Source organism: Protomyctophum bolini, assembly GCF_963924005.1.
Source record: "Protomyctophum bolini genome assembly, chromosome: 22".
Lineage (NCBI taxonomy): Eukaryota > Metazoa > Chordata > Actinopteri > Myctophiformes > Myctophidae > Protomyctophum > Protomyctophum bolini.
In genome coordinates, this window is record NC_137883.1 from 9421828 (window position 1) to 9446700 (window position 24873).

Sequence of the window (24873 nt, forward strand, 5' to 3'; positions counted from 1 at the left end):
CAAGGCTGTCTGGCTTTGTATCGTTTATAAAGTCCTCTTAGGGGAGCCTTGCCATTAAACAACCCATGCATGCAGCACTCCATTCCGAACCACATCATTTAACTTTTAGGACGAGAGAACTTTCCACTTACAAGCAGTTTTTTCTGCTTGTGTGTGTGTGTGTGTGTGTGTGTGTGTGTGCATCCTACTGTAATTGCAATAGTCATAGTGGGAGGTCTAAAATATAGACCTCCCACCTTGATAAATTGTAAATAATGTCCCATTATGTAAACGTGTCACAATGCAACACCTTGTGAGCTTATAGATTGGGAAAAGGAGGGGGCCTCGTATAGACCCCTGGGGGACTCCAGTCAACAAAGTACATAGGGTTCAGCAATCTAAACTGTGTGCGTGCGTGTGTGTGTGTGTGTGTGTGTGTATACACACACACACGCGCATATACATATACAGTACACAAATTGAAAGTATATCCAGATTCATAAAAATCACAATGATTTATTATCATAAACTATGATGTGGAATTATTTATAGAAGCATCTCCCAAACCTGTTAATAATATTCTTGTGAAAAAGAGAAAGAAAACAATTTCCAGTATAAAAACAATAACAATAACGACGACAAGTTCAACAATAAAGAAAGTACAATTTATCTGCACTCATCATACATCATCTCATTCCGGCCAATCACAATTTGCGTCAATTTGTGTTAGGACAATGCGTGTGTTTACACAAACCCTCAAAGCTGGACATAGAGGGGCTAGCGTCCCTCACAAATACCCAAAGTTTATCATTTGCACATTTTCAGTAATATATCAATCAGTCTGATGACACAAAAAGTGTCAACCAAGGACATACATTACTTAGTACGGTTAATTTGTTAACATTTTATTTGGGAATTTTGGAAAGAGTAGGGATAACATTTTCAACACAGGAACAATTCATGTTGGAACCAAATTACCTGCTGGAAAAGGCCCACTAATAGTCTATACTTTTACCTGATGCAAGTATTTACTTAATTTCACAATCCCAAAACAACACCCTCCCACTGGGCTGAAATAACCGTAAAGCAAAGAGAGTGAAATGGTTACCTTTGGATTCATGGTGGTCGTTCTCTTACAGACTGTGCGCGATGGTCCCAGGCTTGTTTAGGCACTTTTCTGCATGTTCAGTTCAGTGTGCATCACTTTGTGGTAGATGTCTTTCACAGGCCGCTAATGTTACTGGGTTTGAATTGCACTGTTTGGCTAAAAGCCATGGTTGAACAGGAGTAGTCTGCTTTGTATCTCTGGCATTAAAGGATAGGCCTATACTGCTAATTCATATCCTCTCTTTTGCACTGTTGAGTTACAGATAAGTGTCCTCTCTAGTAGTGTCTTGTCTCTGTCCCTGCATGGCTCGGCTGTCAGCTTTGCCAAACATCAAACACTGGTCTCAATATGAGGGGACATCTTACAGTTGAGCATCTGGGAGAGGAGTTGGTGTTGGTGATGATACCTGATGCACACAAATCCAAATCCATACACACACACACACACAGGAAGTGAGAGAGTGTGAGGGGAGAAAAAGACAAGAAAGTAATTTAAGGACACTGTTGCCATCATGTGGTAAAGCATTGCCACTACATTCAGTTTTAGGTTCAAGAACCTTGAAATTCGGCACAAAATGTTGTGGGGCTAGTCAACTTAAGATGGCTCAGGGGCCATTCCGCAAAATGCCAAAAGTCCAACGGCCGGCAAGCTAAAAATGTCACTATTATTTTGAAACGTTTATACATTTATTTAACTGACTACACAACTAGTCTAAAAAAGAGTGAAAAGCCATATTTTCATCTATAAGGCCTACCTCAATGAACAAAAACATTGTGATTAATGATGCAAAATTAGTCTTCATTCACAAAATGTGAAGAGAACATAATAATGAACAGATTATCACAGGTGAATAAATAAGTAAGTGGTTAATACTCAAGGGGCCATATCACTGTCTCTTGGAGCAAACAATACTATACCTACAACCTTGTTCAAAACAATGAAAATAACTAATTATATTTTTATTGGTATGACCATGACGGGCCGCAGAATTGCAGATACATTAAGCAGGGGCCGCGGGTTGAGTAGCACTGGCCTAGGGTATTGGGTACATTTAAACATGTAAAGTTATCACACTTGAAACATACTTTCTAACACTAAGTAGACTCATCAAAAAAGTAGGCTAATTTCAAGCAGATGCTGCACTGGATTGAAATATGTAGATGTGGATGGATTATAGCTTAGTTTAAATGTAACATGCATGTGTTGGAAGGACAAGGTCTTAAATATGTTTCATTGGTCCTATACAAGACGATTCAGGTATGTGAAGTCTAACCGTGAAACATTGAATCATTACACATTCATCACAACCATTATTTTTGGCAATATGGCAGCAACTTTCTAGTCTGGAATCCAGACTGATTCGCTACGTTCGTCTTTTTCTCAGTTCTCTACAGTGAGAAAAACACAGAACGCTGAACATAGTAGAAATCAGTCTGGATTCCAGGCTAACAACTTTCAACTTTGGGCAGAAGCTAAAATAATGCAATTATAACCATAAACCAGAACTATTATAAACATAATAACGATAATGAGAATGATGATAATGATAGTAGTAATAATTATTATAATTCTTATTCTTATTTGTGTTTATTTAGTGTGCATTTATATTTTCTTACTAACTTGCTAATAACTCTCTGTATCTCTCGGTTCTCCTCTTCTCTGAGTTTCAGCAGGACTTGCTCCAGAATGGGAGCCTCCAAGTTGAGGTACTGGGCCACCTGACCAGCAACAGTAGAGCACAAACACAATATTACTATTACATAATAGACATAGTTTCTTTCACAGAAGGACAAAATAATGCAGCAGGGACGTGCAGAGAGTGGCTGAAATACCGTTACAGGGCACTTTTGGACAAAAAATGCGGAAATAGCAGATCTACAAGCTTGTAGAGAGCTTGTAGATTAGCTATTTTCGGGGTGCAACCCAGCACTCTTTAGCTAGTGGAGATGTGGCGTACGACATGGATTTCTAAACAAATTTGTTCAGCGCAAAATACTGTGTTCACGTTCAGGAGACTGAATGCTGCCTTCCGGCATGGCATGGAAAGGAGCTCGGCATTTGCATTTCTTTCACCATATTATATAGTAAATGCTGCATTCGTGGTCTGGAAAGGGCAGTTGTTTTACAGACGGGTAAAAGGGCAGGGGCTGAAGCCGCCTTTCATGTCTATGTGTGCACGTCCCTGTGCACAATAGTTTCTTTCACAGAAGGACAAAATACTGCAGAGTAAGAGAGGATTAACAGCTGTAATAAAACATAAGAGATATAACCGGGACATTTTGAACATAGTAGACTGGAATAAAATACCAGACAAGAATATAACGGAACAAAATATAGAAAAGAGTAGTGACGGTACCATAAAACGGTTCCATGTTCACGCTGGGGGATGCTTATAGCATCCCACAGCTTTAAGCTCAGCCCTTAAGCTTTTAAGCTTAAAGCTTGCGAAGTGTAGAGCACTCACATCATTGCTGACTTCCTGTTCATCCCTGTCCATCAAAAAGATCTTCATGATGTCATCAGATGGACCGTGGAGAATCCGTTCCCACAGAGGGTGGTCACTGGTACCCAATTTCCTCCTTTCTGGAAAACACAGAGAGAGAGAGAGAGAGAGAGAGAGAGAGAGAGAGAGAGAGAGAGGGAGAGAGAGAGAGCAAACAGACGCTATCATCACATTCTCCGTCATTATGGCACATATAGAGAGAGAGAGATACTGACGTAATCTGTGGCAAAATCTGCTTTCCATATGGTGACATCGTGAGGCAATAAGTGGCATGGGGACGAAACCGACTTTGACTGAGCAAAGCATTGCGATGCGTTGTGATCTTGTATGTAAAGTAGATTGTCTATTTTCAGTAGCCGGTGTATATAGGTTTACAGTGGTGGATCATGCAGCCATAGTCGCTTCTTTTGGGCTTGTTTCTAAAAAAATGGCCGCTTGTTTCTCTTGCTAAACCTGGCAACACTGGTGGCAGAGCAGACTATTCAGCTTGTTTTAGGGAGGAGGATACCCCTGCCACGCAGAGTCCTCTCAGGTTAACTAAACTACAACTTCATAAGTCTTTTGTTGTCTTCATGACACTGGGCACCTCTGGTAAAATCACCAAAGTCCTAATTGAAAAGGATCATGCAGATCCCACTCCTTTTAGTGAAATGACCTATCTCAAGAGTGTGACTTAGGCCAAAATAGACACATTGTTTGGCCTAAGTTGCGTGGTTTTGTGACCCCTCAAAAATGCCACTAAATTCACCTGAATCAGGTTTAATCCCATTGAATTCTATATAATCAATCATTTTATGTTACATAACTGACAGACAGTTTCTTATTATTCCTGACTTTAGGCCATTACTTTAAGAAGGTGACGATACAACAGTTTATATTATATACATTTTTGGTGTTAAATCAGCAGATAACGTTACTAATAACAACATACCTCCACTCTGGTGAACACAATACAGGGCAAACTCTTGAGGATCATTCTCTATCTGCCAAAGAGTGAGAAGTAAGACAATAACTAAATGAATACTTTGATTGGTTAGTTAAGGCATAATTATTATGACAACTGAAATAATGTCAGATTCTGGTATTTTGCGTTCTGGACATCAGACCAGAGTTTAGCTTTGTTTCTGATGGACAGTCAACCCCTCATTAGTCTCATTGTTGTGAGGCATACATCTTTCTATTTTTTTAAATATTTTTTTTATCCCACGATTTTGTAACCCATTTTTCACCCCTGTGTCAATCATCTAATGTGATCCTGGGCTCTACACACCCTCCACCAACCTAGTCCCTAGTAACCTATATATGGGGGACAAGGGGAGAGCAACGGACTTGAACTCATGCTTCCTTCATGCCTGAGTGTCCAAGTTGCTCCTTTACACCTGACAGGGGGGAGTTTCCCTGGTTGGATGTAGCGCGTGGAAGGAACACGTAATTCCAACCAGTTCCTTTCCCCTCCATCAGGTGCCCCGGCTGGCCAGGGGGAGGCAGTTTAGTGACCAGGATTACTTCATGTTTTTTGTGAGGGTACCTACCCTAGGGGACACGGGGAGAACATGTAAACTCCACACAGAAGGGCCCTTTCGCCAACCCCGCCTTCGGGTATGGGCACTGATGACGCGGAGGAGGAAGCACGCCGCCAGCACCCACAGCGTCCCGAGCGGGAATCGAACCCAGGACCTTCTAGCTGTGAGGCGACAGCACTACCCACTGTGCCACCGTGCCCCCGGCATACATCTTTCTAAAGAATATATAGATTATGTATCTGCTTCCCCTGGAAGTCTAATGTGGCTTTACTTTTGCATCTGACGGTAAAGGTGAGTTGGCGATGAGATATTAGTTTTACAGATATCTTCATTAAACACTGTCAACTATGATTTGGTTCAATGACAATCTATTAAATCTAAAACTGGCATCTAGCAGATAAGCTTTACTAGTTGCCTTGCAAATAGATCACTTTGTACAAAGAACCTGATCAGTGATGCCTACCCTACAGTATGTCATTTGAGAGCCTCAGGCACTTTACACAATATGGTTTTTCAGATCAGCAAAGAATGTTTTTTTTAGGCCTACACCATCATTATGAATCTCAGTATGAATTCAGTTTTTAAACGCTCTAAATAATACATAGCGATTTTTCCTTTAACTGTTAAAGGACAAATCTCTATGTATTATTTAGAGAGATAAACTTAAAAAAACTTAAAGATTAAGCTTTTTTGAGTGGTGCAACCACTCCTACAACCAGCAATGTCTGTGTACACCTATGTGTTGTTCACCTACAGTATGTATGTGACATGTATGTGACGTTAATGAGCACCAGTATGACTATTAGTACCAGTAGGGGGCGCCAGAAACAGAGAGAGGGATAGTGTTGCCTGCTAATGAGAGAGAGAGAGAGAGAGAGAGAGAGGGGTGGTGTGTGTGGGGGGGGTGATTGGTCAAACTCACCTTGAACTTGCTGAGTAGCTGTTCTATCACCTGGTGAGTCGTCATCTTACTGGTGATACGAACCTTCGTGGGCGTACCATAGGATGGAGTGAAGATAGAAGTCTGGAATATAGTGATGACAGACAGACAGACAGACAGACAGACAGACAGACAGACAGACAGACAGACAGACAGACAGACAGACAGACAGACAGACAGACAGACAGAATTTAATCAATTTTAATTATAGCAAGATAGAAAGAGGGACAGCACAGAGATAGCAACGAGAAGAACAGACGAAGAAACTTGCGTAGTAAAAAAGGAAGAGAAAAGACTCACTTTATAGTTGTAGAAATGTCCGTTGATAGAGAAGCGGTGTTGTCTTTCCCTCTCTCTCTGGGCCGCCGACTTGCCCCGCCCCTTCCTCCTCTTAACCAACGAGGCATCACTCGTACAGCGGAACAAGTTGTACTCCCCATCCAGCTCCGAGGCCTTCGGCCTGTCAAGGCGCAGCGTGGTTGACTCATAAATGACGGGGACTACAGTTGCATGGAGATAAATACATGACATTATTAACATTTTGGCTCCTGGCCCAGTAAGGTATCAGGTATCACGGTCGCCCATAAACCATCCTGCCCCTCAATTTTTTTCCACCGACCGCTCGGTGCCACGGTTCTTGTATTCTTTATTTTGTTTTACTCAGAATAAGGTTATAAATACGTTTAGGGTTAGGCATACTGTAGTTTTACTGAGGTTAAGTTACTGGACTTCAGTGTTCTGTACCATACAATTGTACAGAACAAAGAATGTTTGCTTTCGCCATCTTTGCTGAAGAAGAGTCTGGGCAATTATGTTTTAGTCTTACTAGAATTACTAAACGTTTCTAAATCTTATATTTACATTTAGTCTGGCTTAATCTAGTCACCTCATGAGGTTACTGGAGGTCAACTCCTTAATATGTGATTACCTTTGAGGGGGGTTTAGGCAGTGTCACTGAGGTTATGGTTAGGAATAAGGTTAGGTTTAACCGGTTAAGCATAATTTACTTAGGTTACTTTAGGAATACCAGTATTTGGAGACAAAAATGATAAGTCAACTGCCAATACAGTAACTACTGAACAAATACCTGATGAGTGATTGATCACCACCGTCTCCTGGGCTGTTTCTGACATCTCATCTATTTGATGCAGGTCAATGTACTCTCCCCAACGTGTCATACCCCTAGAGAGAGAGATAAAGAAAGGATATACAGAATATAATTCATTATTAGGTAATTGGGCAAGTCTTCACGCTGACCTATTGTAATTTGTGATAGTGCCATACTATATGTATGTCAATGGGTTTCAAACTTGTTGTGTCCAAATCACACCACAAGGAAATATAAACATCTCAAGGCGCTCCTGCTTTTCAGTATTGGCCACTCGTGTGGCCCCACATGCCACGCGCTTGGCATTTCCAGGCATTTTCTAAGCCAGTTATAGGTTTAAGAGTCCACTGTACGTGCCTTCCTTTCAGCTCGCTGCAGTTCAAAGGAAGTATACGATTTAATGTGTGTCTCTAGGGCTCAAGGCAAACAAGGCAATACATTGGAAGAGCAGTTTTACTTTATTTTTATGAATCCTACCATACTACTTGAGAACATGTGAAAATCTGCTATCTCTACACAATAATTCAGGTCAAACATCTCTGTGAACCTGCACTTTAATCTTGTTTGTCCGTTGAGTTGGAACCGGGTGATGAGTCAACCAAAGGTCACAACGATCCGCAGTGGTGTTTTTTTAATACCAGACCATGATGAAGGCCGTAGGAAAACCATGTAAACACATACTGTAGGTAAACCAATGTGTCAGTTTTGAAATAAGTAATTTCTCTTCGGTATTTCAAGTGTGGCTGAAATTATTTCCCTCAGGGTTTACCATATTATGCCAGAAATATCTTTGACTCTCATAAGCCTGTATCTTAAGTGTTGATATGTGAGGGAATGTGTAAACCACAATGAGTATGTGTGCACAAGCACAACAGAAGACAGAATGTGCTGGACACCCACCTCTTGTTTTCGAGAGGGCTGACTGGACTGATGGGGTCAGATGAGGGAAGCACATTGGTGAATGGCAGTGCCTGTTTGTCGTCCTGGATTTTGAGCCTGATGGGCCTCTGCACGCCCCAGGAGATGTTCAGGAAGCCTTCCACCACCACCTCTCCTTCGCTCTGTTGGGGTGCAGGTACACTTTTGCGTCAAACAATGACTTGTGGCGTCGGCAAAAAAACGTAAACGCTTTGCCGACGCGACAAGTTGAAGCCATGCGCGAAAACCAGGAAGAGACACCTGCTCTAGGCGTTTCCGCCTCATGACACATATACTGTATGTGCCCTTGGTGTGAGACATGGACAGATCGGCACAGACAGACCAACATACTGTACATACGAACAGGGATAGATTGAAACAGGAAGATGATATATTGAATCATCTGCACAGTGGCTGAAAACAAACATTGTAAACATTGCATACCTTTATCTCCTGGAGGTCAGCAGCATTGTTAGTATATTATGCTATGGCTTACGCAACACCACTGCAGCCATAGCAACCTTCAACATGTATGTTGCATGGAACAAAGGTGTTTTGTCTTTACAGGAAAAAAAATACAGTAGAAGTTTGAATTACCAAATTGGAAAGAAATTGAAATCTAATGCTTCTGGAATATGCAGATACATGGCAGAGTTTACGTTTTTATGTGGTATTTGTATTTTGATTGACTTGACATACGTATGATATCAATATTGACAGTGTGACATCATGATTATGTCTAGAGTTCTGCTTGAGAGGGAAATGTATTATGAACTATTGTGAAAACTGTTTAATTTAAATAAAAAATGTCAGAAAAAAAGAGATTAGATTTTTGATCACAGGTGATAATTGTGTAGGTGATATTCTGCACCTACTTAACAATATACACTCATCCCAAAGGGAAAACAAATACATTTCTCACACCAAAATCCAATTACAAATAAAGAAAACAAAATAAAACAAAAACTTTTGCCACAATGAGATTATGGTTCGTAGCATCACTGCATGTCATCACTGTCACTGACAAGATTGACACCTTGTCTGATAAATACTATTTTCAATTTGCTGTTACATCTACTACATTTATTCAGTTCCTAATATTTTGTCCTGGACCCATCTGTTTTATTTTTTGTTAGTTTTTTGCAAACTAAAAAGAGAAAAGGATAACTTTGTGGAAGACATGGCAGTGTAAACAAATTTCATGATGCAAACACCAGGAATTTATTAGCCAGCATATATACAGTATGGCAATGCATAATTAATTAAGTAAATAAATGTCATGATGGGTTTCTTTGAATCTACCTGATAATAGCTGAGGTGTAGCTGCGTGTGGTCCTTCAGAAAACAGTTGTAGGTGTTCAGCAGGGACAGGAACTCTCCTCTGAAATACACCAGCCATCCATTAGCGTGACATAATGCTACACAACTCTGCCTAAGTAATGCAACACAACACACCATCCATTACCATTACATAATGCAACACAACACCGCTAGTACACCACACACCCAACCTATGAGCAGAGCATAGTAATGCAACAGACAAAACACGATGCATCATACTGTAATAATAACACGTGAAATATAAAGCGTAAGACAAGTAATGTACTCTAACGCAATTTAACATTGCATTGCAAAAATGTATATGGTGGAAATGCAGATCTACAAGCACACAACGCGTGATATTTGTGAGATTGTGGTATATTGTAGATCGGCTATTTTCCATGAAGAGATTTGTCATAGAGGGGATGATTGATTGATTGAATACTTTATTGAAAATATATTTCAAAAGGATAAATTCACAAGAAAGCTGTTAGGCTTGTTTCCATTGTGGTCCTCTTGGGGAAAGGGGAAGGGGAGCAACAGACAATAACGGTACAATACCGACAAAAACAGGAGGCAAAAAACAAACATAGAACAAAAGCCACAAAAAACAGGACAAAATTCATATAAACTGACCCTTACTTTTATTAATGTTTTTTTTTTTCATTTGTGCCATTTATCTATTCTACACTATATTTACACTATGTTTTCGGCCAACCATCTTTTTAATGTGGATTTAAAAATATCAAAGGAACTGGTCAAAAGGACTGGGAAAAAGGAACATACCAAAACCTCAGGGATGTTCTGAATGGACTGAATGTACTTTGAAACTTTTGAAGAACCCCCCCGCCCCCCCCCCCCCGCAAAAACCAGCCCACATAAATCAGATGCTGACCAATAAGACACTAATAATATCTTGTATCAAGCAGCAATAGCGCATATAGTTTTGTGGTGCCACAGATAGAAAACCCATCAATTTTTCCCACAGAGAAAATATTCATATAAATAATTTTACAGAATCTGTAAAGTGTTTCGTGGTCATGATTCACCAGGAGCCTGGATGGCTTGAATAAAAGTCTAGTCTTATAGCAAACGAGTTGCAACCGTACTTGTCTACAAATCTCTTCGCCAAGTTCACAGCATGTCGTGTTGTGACACGTGTGAGTCTAGTAGATTGGCTATATTTGTCAAATGTTCACCACAGAACAGACATGCTAGGGTTCAAGTGGTTAAGGTATATATACAGAAGGTTGTTGGAAGTGATTGTGTCAGTGTGGAGTGACCAACCTGGACAGAGTTCTCCCATCTCCTGCACGAATCACTGGAAGAACTACTGGATTCATCTCACAGCATTTATCTCTGCAGAGAAAGACAGGACAGCTAGGAGTATACATTTACAATGTGTGTTTAAAATATGTGGTTGGGAGTTGATGTAACATAAAGGTGTTAATCTAAAAATACAATTGAGATTGTTGTAATCCCGCATGGAAATTATTTCTATACCAAACTCAGTGAGCTAAAGAGCTTAGTTCTCTTTGACCATCATCGACACTGTTAGTTCAGCCTACATACCGTAGCAACATTATGAAATTATGAATGATAAATTATACTCAATCATATGCATGGCAGTATCCCATATGTTCATCCATAAACCGATATACCAAATGGATTCTGTCGTTTACTACACAACGAAATCAACAGACTTACATCCCCCTAATCCTTTTGAACTCTGACATTAACACTGGGGATTTCACTGTGTGGGATAAATAATCTCTGACATAATATGGATAAAGTCACATAATGTGTGACATCTCAGCTTCCCAGTCTAAAGCGTTTAAACAAAACAATGTGTCGTCGAGCAAATGCAATGCTATCGTTGTTAAATGTGAGGATGTAATGAATGGAACACAGTGAGCATACATGGACAGCATGTTGTGGAGGGGGATTTGTACAAAGGTTGTTGAGCAGAGCAGTACGCTTTATACCACATGAACCATGTAAAGACAGAGGTTCTTCAGCAGTTCTCTTTTGTCATGCCCATGCAGATATAGACACATGGAAATAAGATGTTAGAACAAGAACAAACTGTCCAGACACAGACAGTGTGTGCTGCAATATGGCTCATTTATACTGTGTGATGCACACAGGTGTGTCATCAGCTCAATCAAATTAGTTTGACTCAGGCCAGGTGATGTCGGTGTGAGTTCTTTAAAATCAACCATTTTATGACCTTTAATGACACTCCTCAGTGCTCATAAATTGACATACAGTAGAAATGTGTACACTCGCTGAGTCACACTACAGTATAAGTTGAATCAAACACATTAAAGTTTGCTGCCTATAGTTGCCATTTGATCATGTGCACACATATGAAAGTACACATACTGTATTTCTATGTGTGACTGCTATAAGAGTTTATGTGTCACCATACATGCCATGTGCATTTGTTTATCCATGTGTACAGTATGTGTTTGTCAACAAAAAGATCAGCCATTGAAAAATAGAACCTTACCTCTTCTAACATGGCAAATTAGAGCTTTCTTCTTGCGGTCCTCTTTCTCTCCTCTCTTTACTTGATCTTCAGTTCTTTAAATAGCCCCTCACTTGCTTCCCACACTCTCGTGGTTTCTAATCTTCCTTTCATTCTCTATTACATAATTTCTTCCTTTCCTGCTCTCTCTCTCACCCTCTCTGTCTACTCTTTAACTTTCTTTTCAAGTTTCTGTTCACTTTCTTCTCTCTCTCTCTCTCTCTCTCTCTCTGGATGTGTCCCTCTCCCTCCAAGACATTTAATAGCAGTGCTCCACCCAGTAACCAGTGATGACAGTGTAGGACTGAACCATTTGTTTATTTTTTATGGCCGCAGAAACTACAGGCTATATGCCTGTGTGCAGCACAGTGAGTATTGGTACTAGTCTACTCTAGATCCACGTGGCTCTCCCTGTTTTCTACTTTTCACCCTCACTGCCTTCTCTTCTTCCTTCTGTTATTCGTGCACTTCTGAATGTAATGCAACAACACGCTTGAAAAGCTTTTTTGTGTATATCTTGTTGTATCTCTCTTCAATTATCTCTCTCTCTCACTCTCTCTCTCTCTCTCTCTCTCTCATTCTCTCTCTCTCTCTCTGTCCAAGCCTGTTCTTTGCTACCAAAAGAATCTCAGGTATTCCTCCGGCAACTGTCACTCCAACACGCCTCCACATCTAGCACCCAACTGGGTGTGACTACATATACCATCCACTATTCACCATAAGACACATGATCAAGGAAAAGTGATATCAAAGATGCATACAAAGAGTAGTTTATGAATGATTATGTGAGAGTGTAAGTGCAATTCCTACATTTTATCACAAGACCCATTTGACCAGTGTCGCTTGACAAATCATGTGTTTTCAATGGATTACATTGCACTAACACCAGTTAACTGTGGACAGATGGGTGGGCTGGGTGCATTTTCAGAGCATGTTTATTTTAATGATCAATCAATCGATTGAAAACTAATTTGACATTATTTTGTTATATAATTTAAATTAAATCGTAGTGTTTTGGCAATTATTTGTGGGCCCATGATTTCCTCAGAACCACAAGTGGGCCTGGGCCGGCGCATTGAGAATCATTGATATAATTAAATCGACCCTGCTCCACTGAGAACTCTGGTCCCTGCGACTCCTTTCATGTGATTGAGAACCAGTGATTATGGCCTCACACCTGCCATACCAGGCTCTACAGGGCAGCAGTGGCTCAGGAAGTAGAGGTTTCCTACTCCTTATGACTGCGTTTCCAAGTTTAGCAAGACACCCTAGCATTCCTTTTCTGGGGATGAAGAACAGGTGAAGAGCTCTTTTCGAGCTGCCCTTAACGCACACAACATGTCCGTTAGGTTCTCCAAAGAGACAGCACAATGGGACTACAAACTGAGGAGACTGAGACACAGCTAAGTGCCCAGTGGCAGAGACTACAGTATACACAAAAGGACTTCAAAGGGAAACACAGCTGCACAGCAGCACAGCTGACATCGCTGCCTCCCTCCCTGATAAGCTGAACCATTTTCATGCCCACTTGGAGGTTATTATTACTGTAACACCACCAGTGGCGACTGTGGCGTACATTTGCTCAAGTATTGTACACCAGTAAGACACCCTGAGCTGAGGGCGAGAAGCGACCTCGCCCCCAAAAAGGGGGAGGTCGCGCGCACGAATCTGCCTGGGTGACGGCAGACTTCTGGGCGAGCACTGGCGCTTTGGGAAATAGAATTAATTCTGTACTGGAATGTAAAATGTCAGAACAGGTCAGCTCCATATGAGATCTAAGGGTGGCAGCGGGGGCAGTGTCTTGAGTGTACAGGGTTTGATGAGGGCCCAGGTAGGGCCGGGCCTTAATTTTCGGGCCTGTTGAGAACTGCTCTAATAACTTTTGGGCGGGCCCGTCTAGAGTTTAAATGGACAGGAATCAGTCAAAAGGAAGACAGCGAAGAGGAAGGACTGGTGGGGAGGGATCAATATATGTCAGAACAGGTCAGCTCCATTTATGGAGATCTAAGGGTTTGGGGTTTGAGGTCAGATGTAGTTGCTGGCCGGATATGCAGATCTAGGTGATGATCTAGGTCTTCTCCATGTATGGCTATTCAGGGTTTGATGAGGTCAGTGTCTTCATATATAAAGACGGCCATATATGGTGGCGTGAAGTGTCACGAGGCGTGATGTCACGAGGTGTGACCATATGGAGGCGTGACCATATGGAGGCGTGACAATTTTTAGGTACTTTAGTATTTCCAATTTGCAATACTTTTACTTCTACTCCACTACATCACAGATCCAAATATTGTACTACAATTATTTGAAAACTTTAGTTAGTTACTTTGTAGATTTTTATTATTATAAAACACTTCAAACGTATACATTTGCGGCCATTTGAAAATTGCTGACATACAAGCTCACAATGCCTCGCGATGTGACGCATTGTGAGCTTGTAAATCTGCTATTTTTAAGCTCCCACCGCCACACGGTTAGCTCTAGTAGTCTGATAGTAATCATTGCTTTAGTCTTTGTTCATTGAGATGCGTCTTAATTGTCATCTCCCCAGCTCATTATTAAACAGAAATTAAATGTTGAGATGGGTCACCATTTTCATTCAATCAGGAGAGAGAACCCATTAATCAGCTTCAAATTCAAAGTGTTCCAATTCAATTCCAATTGATTGTTTTTCATCACATCCAATTTGATGTCATCCCAACCTTAAAAGATATTTTCTGTTTAAAGAGCTGGAGAGACATGGAGACTCATTGAACAAACATCTGTCTATACACAACAATGATTACTATCTGAATATTATACAGTAGTGTCCAAAGCCATCAATACGGCCACCGAGCTACGCCTCTATATGTCTGATGTGGATGTGGATGAAGACAGCCAGCATCACTAACAACTTGGAATGTCTTCTACCGACGATGCCTCAGATGCATCTTGAGGATCTCATGGAGAGACCACATCACCGATGACTGAGGTGATAAGAAGGGCAGGCAGGGTAGCACCACTGTCTGACATTGTCTCTGACACGAGAAGGAGAAGAATGGCTGGGCACGTACTCCGACTGCCAAGAGACGAAGAGAGACCGCAAGAGTGGCAATGGAGGGTGGAAAGAGGAAGAGAGGGAGGCCAAAGAAGACATGGAGACAGAACAGCCAAGGAAGACCAAGGAAGCGAGATGGGTGTCAGCTGGCATACGGAGCAAAAAGGGGGGGAATTGTCGGCTTTTTTCTAACCAAAACAAAATATCACTTACACTACTTTTAATTCATGACAAGAGCAGAAGCCATCTTATGATGATTCTCCCCAATCAGAAACAGTGCCTGTATGTACAATACAATACAATACAGTATAATCAATCAATCAATCACATTTCCAAGTCAGTTTCACTACTAAAAGGTCTGTGACCTTGTTCTGTCTCTCCGCTTGTAAACCAGACTAATTGTAAGCCATCTCTTACCATACTTCACACTGTGGCACTGATTTGTCATGCAAGACCCAGCATGTGTCTTCAGGGTGCCCTAAAGCAAATTACATTCGGTGTGTGGTTTTCTTTTCGTGAGCATGCGCGTCTAATATTTAGTCTATGGTCTTTCTGGGTCTAGCCTATGTGTATGAACATAAATCATTTAAAGATAATTCAAGAATATTCAGAACTATACGTTTATGCAAACCCTTTTTGAGTATCATGATAAGCGCTATACTCATTTATTTTCAATTTAATTTAAATTCATATTTTTATTTTTCATGAATGAGGTTGATGATGAAGAAGTTACCGTGTGTACAGTAGGTTTTGTTAAGTATTCGTTCACGAAATACTTCACTCTATGGGATGTTTCCTTTGCGGAGCAAAAGGGCAGAAACTTCATTCATGAACTCCCACAGCACATATCACTCCAAATATGTACTGTGGGTTTAAGAGCGCTGACGTAGACTCCCTGCTTCTCGAGACGACTAGTCTGCGTCTACGTCATAGCGCGCTCATTCGCTTTTCTTCTGCCGAGCTGAAAGGACAGACTTCTGTTTATCGAGTCAAGTGTTTAGGGCAATTTTATACCTCAAAAGTCGGACAAGAGTACAACTCGAGTACCGTGAGGTTCCCTGATACTAGACTTTTCTTCCGACAGAATCTTTCGCAAAAAAACTCTGCAGAAACAAGCTCCACGGTTAACGTAAGTTCTAAAATAGAACAATTCAAAAAGACCGCCAATTTCAGAATAGGAAGCTAACACTAGCTTACAGCTAGCGCCGCTTAGCGGTTAGCTTAGCAGGCGCTACCTTCCTTCTTGCTAGCTTCTCGTTTCGGGGCCTAGAAGCCCGCTACTATTAGCATAGCTCCAGTCTCTTAGAGGTGCTACCCTCCTAGCTCGCTAGCTCGCTCTCGTAGCCTGTTCTCACTAGCGTAGTGCTAGCATAGCACCTTCAACGTTTAAACTAGCCGACGCTTTACTGGGCCTATAAGCCCGTTTTCGCTAGCCTAGTTTTCACCAAGAGACTTTACATTAAATTAGCTAGTTCCCACCGGGCCGGTAAGCCCTTTGTTCGCTAGTCTATTTTCACGTTAGCTAACTGGTGTTTTACTAGGCCTATAAGCCCGTTTTTCGCTAGTTTAGTTTTCACCTAAACCACGCGGCCAATAAGCCCTGTGAATTAGCTTTCTCCACGCTCGCGGCTAAGAAGCCCTTTCACAAAGTCAGCTAACTCCTGGTCCCCTTCTCAACGGAAAACGACGAGCTATTAGCATGTATTCCCCGAGGAAGGAGACCACCGCCGCAGCTAGGCGCCGCCGAAGAGGCATCTCTCCCCCAGACACAGAGAAGCCCCCGAAGTGGTGCGCCGTGGCGGGGTGCAACAAACAGATGTCCAACGCAGACAGACACGAGGTATGTCTCTACTGTCTCGGCGTGGACCATGCACGCAACGCCCTCCTGGATTTGGACGACGCGGACGGCTGCGAGAAGTGCAGAGATATGGACTTCTCCTACCTACGAGGCAGGCTGAGGCGCGCCGATGAGTTCTACAAGCAGTACACACGCGACGACTACGAGAACCCCCGGCACTACGGACCGAGGCAGAAGCTGGACTATACCCCAGCTCTGCATCGCACATCCAGAAGCCCCACTCGAGAGCGGCCCATTCCGGCCCCTCGTAGTCGTGCTACAGCTACGGTCTCCTCCCAGGCAGAAGCAGACAGGGCCTCCGCAGCCCGCTACGAAGCTGACGGAGCCAGACCGAAAAGCAGCAGCACTCGCTCCCTGATACCTCGTCAAGTGAGTACAGCAACCGAGCCTCGCCGCGACCCGGCTACTACGGAGGGGCGCTCCGCCAGGCCGATAGCAAAGCCTCGTCTCCGCACTGCGGTCTCTACCACCATGGCAGCCCGCCTAGAAGCCTCTCCACCGCGCAGCAAAGTCCCCTTTAAGGACTGGGCCGACGCTGAAGAGGGGGAAATCGATCACGACGAACTCCCCTCCTTCCAGGAGAGAGACTACGACCGCTACGAAGTCCTGGACGAGGGCGAATATAGAGGGAACTCGTCAGAGGGAGACGAACACACTCGCCGCCCTTTCCAGGATAGTGATGCTGATGACGACGAGGGAGAGGAAATTCCCCCCCCCGTCGACAGACGTATAACACCCCCTCCTCAGCCCCGCGCTGGTCTCCCCAAGGATAATTCTACCCTGATGGAGATCTACAAGAGGGCTGCGGTCCGCTGTGACCACTCCTGGGAGGAGATCCCCAGCGAGACGGTGAAGTGGGATGGACGCAGTGATGAGTACGTCCCCCCTCCTGTACCAAAGAAGCAAGCCATTCCTCAGGCTTCAGGGTTTCAGACCTTGCTCAGTAAAGCATGGACTAGCCCTGTAGCCAAGGTAGAGGCCATCCACCGCCGTGGCAAGAGGGGAGCCACTGAAATGAAGGACATGGAGAAGCTCAACCTTCTCAAAATGCCCTCCATGGACAGAGCTATGGCCTCATACCTGGCTAACCCCCAAGCCCCAACTGTGATCCCACAGGACAAAGAACCAGTCTTCTCCAGTGCAGCGGACAAGGAAGGGTCTAAGGTCAACAAGTGGCTTTACGACCACATGACCTTCGTCGCCAGGGGACTCAACGCAGGAAGCCTCCTGCACGGATCCATGAAGGCTCTCCTGCTACAGATGGGCAACGTATCCACCCCAGAAAATCTGGCCGAGATGCGCCGCCTGGTACATGAGTTGGCTCAACTCCAGTACGACGTCACCAAGCACACTGGAGCGGCTCTGGTGTCCTCTATTCTCCAGGAGCGGATGAGATGGGTGAACCTCGCTCCTCTCCCCGACTCTGTGAAGAGAGACATGGTGGGTAAGAACATATCGCACGAGAGCCTCTTCCATGGGGTTCTCGAGGACATGTCCATCTCCATCCAACAGGCGGAGACCTCCTCCAAGACGATGAAGGCTCTCCAGCCACTGGCTGCCAAGGCTCCACCAGGCCGCGGCAGGGGCAAGCGCGGCGCTTGGAAGCCCAGAACAGCCAGCAAGGACCCACCCGGGCCCACGAGGGACTACTCCGGGGACAGGCAGCGTCCACCACAGGGTCCACGCACTGACCGTCGCCGCTCCCCTCCACCCTACAAGCCCAGAGGAGGAGGGTCAAGCAGGGGTCGAGGCGCTGGGAAGCGTAAGTGACCCCCCGGCTGTCAGGCCTCTGAGGGGGGTCCTAGCCTCACCCCCCCATTTTCTCCCACAGAGTTCGAGGCCGGAGGTAGTGGTCACGGACCACACCTCCGAGTCGGCGTCGAAGCGCTTGAGGACGAGTGTACAGACTGCCACGGGCAGCAGTGTACACACGTACCAAAATGTTATGAACAATTCAAAGCGCTTGAGGACGAGTGTACAGACTGCCACGGGCAGCAGTGTACACACGTACCAAAATGTTGTTGTTATGTGCAATTCACAAAGTGTATGCAATCCACAAAGTGTATGCAATTCACAAAGTGTAAAAAATGTTTTTCTTGCAATAAAGATTCAAAAAACAAAAAAACACAAAAAAACAACCAAACGAACTCTGAAGGGCTTAAGCCCAACCATGGGAGAGATAACCCATACTGTATCAGCACAAGCTGGTACAGGCAGGGGCCTCCACGCCAAAATATTTCTTCACTACCCGAAGAATCCACTAGATGGAGACATTCCACACAAGGTGAGTCTTCCCCTAGGCAAACCGTCTCATCTTACCCACAGGCCACAGAGAGACGTCATCACACAGGCGGGCCTCCCCCCACACACGGGGAACCCCCTGTCGCGTCATCTGTCGAGATGGCGAGAGTGCGGAGCATCCGCATGGATCATGCGCACCATAGCGACCGGATACAGACTCCAATTCGTGTCGAAACCGCCCACTTTCGAGAGGATATTATTCTCTCAAGCGAGGGGACAGGAAGCAGGCATTTTGCAGGAAGAGATCACATCTCTCCTGCAAAAAGGTGCCATTATGGAGGTTTCTCACAACCAGGCAATGAACGGTTTTTATTCCCGCTACTTCCTGGTGAAAAAGAAGGGGGGAGGGCTCCGACCTATTTTAGATCTCAGAGCCCTCAACCGCTATCTGAAATCATTCAGCTTCCGAATGCTGACGCCACCAGTCCTACTGCGATCAATCCGCAGAGGGGACTGGTTCACGTCAATAGACTTACAGGACGCATATTTTCACGTTCCAATATACCCACCGCACAGAAAGTTTCTGCGCTTCGGGTTCGAGGGGAAAGTATACGAATACACGGTACTCCCCTTCGGAATGTCCCTGAGTCCGAGAGTCTTTGTGAAATGTACAGCAGCGGCAATAGCCCCACTGCGACAACAGGGTCTCCGTCTAGCAACTTACATAGACGATTGGATCCTATCTGCAGACTCTCAACGAGAGGCGCTGTCACACACACACATAGTGCTCAGCCACCTCCGCTCTCTCGGATTTCAAATCAATTACGAGAAGAGCATGTTAACGCCGACACAGTCAATAGACTTCATAGGCATAACGCTAGACTCAGTCTCTTACAGAGCTCGTCTGAGTCGAGAGAGAATAGACGCGATGATGCAATCGGCAACGTCTTTCAAGAAAGGACGCGCGATTCCATTCCACGCATGTCTCAGGATGGCGGGGCTAATGGCTTCCTCAATCCATTTAATCCGCCTGGCCAGGTTACACATGAGACCATTCCAACAATGGATGAACTCTCTGCGTGTACCCATGTACCGTCGCCACCAACGGGTAGAAGTGACGTCACAATGCATTCTAGCCCTACAATGGTGGATAAACAGACGGATCCTTTCAGAGGGAGTCCCCATGGGGAGACCTCTGATCAGGAAAGTGGTCACCACAGACGCAAGCATGACAGGCTGGGGAGCCACGCTAGAGGGTGCCACAACCAGGGGGGTGTGGTCAGAGCACCTTCGCTCCTCCCACATCAACTATTTGGAACTGATGGCGGTTCTCCTCGCTCTGAGGCAATTCGAACCGCTCATACAGGGCTGTCACGTGCTGGTGAGAACAGACAACACAACAACAATGTGTTATATAAACAAACAAGGCGGTCTCAGGTCCCCCCGTCTTCATCAGTTAGCTCGAGAGCTCATTCTATGGAGCGACTCTCGGCTCCTGTCCATCACAGCATGCCACGTCCCCGGTATTCTGAACACAGGAGCAGACCTGTTGTCCAGAGGACCTCTCCGCTACTCAGACTGGTCTCTACACCCACAGGTAGTCACACAGATCTGGAGCAAGTACGGGACACCCGAAGCGGACCTATTTGCCACAGAAGGGAACACGACGTGCCCCCTCTTTTTCTCGATAGAGGGGCCATCGACGCTGGGACTAGACGCCCTGTCACACCGATGGCCCAGAGGCCTACTCTATGCATTTCCCCCACTGACCCTCATTCCCCCCACTCTGGACAGAGTGAGGACTCAGGGTCTAACAATGCTCCTAGTAGCCCCAGCCTGGGGGGTCTGGAGGTCGGAAATAACTCACCTCCTCTACGACCAACCATGGCAACTCCCTCTACGAGTGGATCTCCTCACTCAAGCAGGTCGGGAGATTTTCCACCCTCGCCCCCAGGACCTAGACCTATGGGTCTGGCCCGTGAGAGGGTGATGTTGTCCGACGTAGGCCTCCCTCCGAATGTCATAGCCACAATCCAGAGGGCAAGGGCTCCATCAACAAGAGCCCGCTACGATACGGCATGGCGCGTTTTTGAGCAGTGGTGCTCAACACGGCCTACCCAAGTGATCCCCTACCGAGCGTCAGTAGTGGACATTTTGACCTTCCTACAGGAGTTCCTAGACAGGGGACTGGGTCTCTCCTCGGTCAAAAATAACTTGGCAGCAATCTCAGTCTGCCATGTGGGGTTTGAAAACGAGACGGTATGGAAACACCCTCTAGTTAGACAGTTCGTTAAGGGCGTACGGAGGGAACACAGGGTCAACAGATCCCTGGTCCCCTCCTGGGATCTAACCCTGGTCCTGGAGGCCTTAACCATGGATCCCTTCGAACCACTGACGACAGTTAGTTTGAAGAACCTGACACTGAAGGTAGCCCTCCTAGTTGCCTTGACAACTGCTAAAAGGGTCAGCGACCTACACGCCCTCTCGACCTCGCCAGAGTGCATGAGGTTCGATGACAGGTCAACCAAGGTCACTATCAAACCCAACCCAGCCTTCATCCCCAAGAACGCTCTCTCCGTGTGCGTTCCAGTGGACCTACAGGCTTTCCACCCCCCTCCTTTTACTTCCAACGAAGACAGGAGGTTAAACTGTCTCTGTCCAGTAAGAGCTTTACGCACATACGTGGACAGGACGGCTCCCTTCAGGATAGGGAATCAACTATTCATATCCTGGGGTACCAGGACCAAAGGAAAGCCTGTCACAACGGTCAGTATCTCCAATTGGATAGTGCAAACCATCCGCCTGGCTTATACTAGTCAGGGAGTGGAGCCCCCACAAGCGCTGAGAGCTCACTCCACAAGAGGCATGGCAGCATCATGGGCACTCTGCAAGGGAGTCCCAATCCAAGAGGTCTGTACCGCAGCGAGCTGGTCCTCTCCCTCAACATTTGCCACATACTATAACCTAGACGTGGCAGCGCCCTCTGTGGCGCACGCAGTGTTGGGGGCTGCCGCACCATAATGGACCTATTAGGCCATTAAACCATGTGTAATCACATAAGTCTAGATGCCCTGGATATACCAGGCCTACTTTAAGCATCTACACTGAGAATGTATATGTCAGCACGAGGCTACTACCATTCTCCACCGGGACCGGGCTATCAACCAGAGGTTGTCCAGCCCTCATTTAGGTTACCATATAGCCCTGAACACACTTGACTATATTCAAGACACGGGAGTTCATAAGGTCCCATAGAGTGAAGTATTTCGTGAACGAATACTTAACAAAACGAAGAGGTTTCTTTAGAAACCAAGGTTTTGTAAGTAGAGTGAGCGAAATACTTCACTCGAAACACCCTTCTGTCTTGGCCCGGCAGAAGAAAAGGTGTTCGAATGAGCGCGCTATGACGTAGACGCAGACTAGTCGTCTCGAGAAGCAGGGAGTCTACGTCAGCGCTCTTAAACCCACAGTACATATTTGGAGTGATATGTGCTGTGGGAGTTCATGAATGAAGTTTCTGCCCTTTTGCTCCGCAAAGGAAACATCCCATAGAGTGAAGTATTTCGCTCACTCTACTTACAAAACCTTGGTTTCTAAAGAAACCTCTTCGATTGTTGTTGTGGTATTGAATTAATCACAGGGTAAAGACTAGCCTACAGTCTGTTAGCAGTAGCACTGAAGCACACTTGTATTTGGTTGGCTGACATTACCTTTAGTGTATAATAATAATTGTACATGAATGCTAACTTAGTTAACAGCAAGGCATCATTTCCAACTTGATAACTTTGCAACCACGCAACAAGATAGCACCATTACTTCAGATGTTGTCATGTTATAATCACCTTGAACATAAACATTGTATAAATTGGACATTTGTATTATATATGAATAAACAGTGATACAACACTGACACACTGGAACAACCTATTATAATCCAACACAGACCTGACTTCGTAGGCTTATATATACACAGTAACTGAGTGAAGGGTGGAGTACAGTGTACTGTATGTACACAGTGACTTACAGCCTGAACTTTATTTTATATAATCCATAGCCTGAGGGTGTGAGATTTGTTCAATGATCACGATATAATGCCCAGACACACTCTCTCTCTCTCTCTCTCTCTCTAACTCATTTCCCTACCTGTCCACTCCTTCCCTTCTCTCCGTCTCTTCCTCCTCTCCTTTGTTTAGCGTTCTCTCTTTCTTCCTCATGCTCTACCTCGGTTTTATCTCTTTGTTGTTCTCTCTGTCTAGGCGGGATATCTCTTTCTCTCTCTGCAAGTCTGTTTGATTGCCTTCTCAGTTCTTCTAGATATTTTGATATTACAATCAATGGATATATTACTGCTGGCATCAAGCTTTTGCACGACTTCATTCATTTGATTATTGAACTTCTATTGATACAAATGTGGACTGTGGACATATATATTTTTTTACATTCATGTGCTGTTTACGATATCATTCTTATTTTCTTGCGCTTTACAAAAGGCGGTTTGTTTATTATGAGTGTACAGCATGTTGAAAGGTTCTGCATGGATTCTGTAATACACTTTCAACATTCGATACTACATTATGCAATATTCTGCTCATAATCTTTGCTTGATTCAGTAACATCACCCTGCCTATCCGGGCACTTAGACAGAACAACAAGACAATAAACTTTTCTTTGCCCCGTTTGCAGTCTATGCTATATTAGATTTGTATTGCGTATTTCATGTGATATTTTGTGAATAGAGAAAGCAAGCAGTGGTGTGTAATTCATTGTGTGAACACACTAAGCCAGCAAGACTTGTTTACTCTGTAACCGTTTGTTTGTTTGGCATCAGGTACGGTCGCCCCTAAAACATCTCGCCCCAAGATATTTTCCACCGACCACTCGGTGCTGTGGTTCTTGTATTCTTTATTTTGTTTTACAGAGAATAAGGTTAGAAATAAGTTAAGGGTTAGGCATAGTTTTACTGGGGTTAAATTTAGTTATAGGGTTAGGTTTAGGCATAGTTTTACTGAGGTTAAGGTTAGGTTTAAGCGTTTAAGCATAATTTACTTAGGTTACTTTAGGAGTACCAGGCCGCGCGGTTCCGCCAGCTGTACGTCTGGGGCAAGTTGGTAAAGGGGCGACTCGTCTGGTATTTGTTTGTTTGTTTTGTTTGGTTTTAGGGTTCATGAATGTATATATTAGTGGCAGTGATCCATTACTACACAACTTGTTTAAAGCATGCACCCATTCCTTGGTTTGCTTTGGCTTTCATTTACTTGACAGAGGACCTGTTCTGCTTTCTGACTTGGTGAATAGTGACAAGGATTAACAGCACACTGTACAATCCTGAATGTTAATACGACTGCAAATGGACACACTGAGGTGTATACTGTGTAGTCATGAAGGCCTAGGTCTACTTAGACTATAAACACTACATCGCCGTACAGTCATGAGTACTGAAGATATTGAACACTATACTTTCTTTCAAAGAGGAGAGAAACAAAGACCAAAGAGAGAGAACAACCACCCTTTAAACACTTTAACACAACGCCTACCGTTGGAATAGGCTACACATGGACTCACAACCTTGCTTTCTACTTCGGGTTACAGTAAATTCACGAATCTGTACCTTCAGTTTTACAACACAGCATTCTATGGCCATTAACAGGCACTCCTACCTCAGTCCTGCAGATTTATGTGTGGTTGTCACTTGTCATCGTTGCTGCTCCATATCCACTACTCGTTCTCTCTCTCTCTCTGTCTGTCTGTGTGTCTGTGTGTGTGTGATTATACAGTAGGCTATAGGTTCATAGTACGCGTGTTGGGCGG

General features: G+C 44.3%; 1 protein-coding gene across 3 annotated transcripts; it reads right to left on the reverse strand.

Moving 5' to 3' along the window:
* Nucleotides 1–469: 469 nt before the first annotated feature.
* On the reverse strand, nucleotides 470–24865 carry rassf6 (Ras association domain family member 6). 3 transcript variants are annotated; one of them, XM_080755798.1, is made up of 12 exons: nucleotides 24723–24847; nucleotides 15180–15246; nucleotides 10687–10758; nucleotides 9382–9460; nucleotides 8062–8222; nucleotides 7141–7235; nucleotides 6354–6553; nucleotides 6036–6137; nucleotides 4522–4573; nucleotides 3552–3670; nucleotides 2708–2805; nucleotides 470–1493 (listed from the first exon to the last, which is right to left on the reverse strand). In XM_080755798.1, the coding sequence occupies exons 3-12, from the start codon at nucleotides 10740–10742 to the stop codon at nucleotides 1418–1420; spliced, it is 1038 nt and encodes a 345-aa protein (XP_080611924.1). In that variant the 5' UTR covers nucleotides 10743–10758; nucleotides 15180–15246; nucleotides 24723–24847; the 3' UTR covers nucleotides 470–1417. The 3 variants fall into 3 exon arrangements, with proteins under 3 accessions (XP_080611924.1, XP_080611922.1, XP_080611923.1); XM_080755796.1 differs by lacking the exon at nucleotides 15180–15246 and having other exon boundaries at nucleotides 24723–24865; XM_080755797.1 differs by lacking the exons at nucleotides 15180–15246; nucleotides 24723–24847 and adding an exon at nucleotides 11912–12573.
* Nucleotides 24866–24873: the final 8 nt, after the last annotated feature.

Bases quoted from the DNA above. Each gene is read 5' to 3' on its own strand.
- rassf6 (XM_080755796.1), bottom strand. From the start codon at position 10,742: ATGAATCCAGTAGTTCTTCCAGTGATTCGTGCAGGAGATGGGAGAACT. The intron at 7,236-8,061 runs GTGGGTGTCCAG...CTCTCTCTCTAG, and splicing joins AGCCCTCTCGAAAACAAGAG to GGGTATGACACGTTGGGGAG. The intron at 1,494-2,707 runs GTTAGTAAGAAA...TGTGTGCATCAG, and splicing joins ATACAGAGAGTTATTAGCAA to GTATCATCACCAACACCAAC.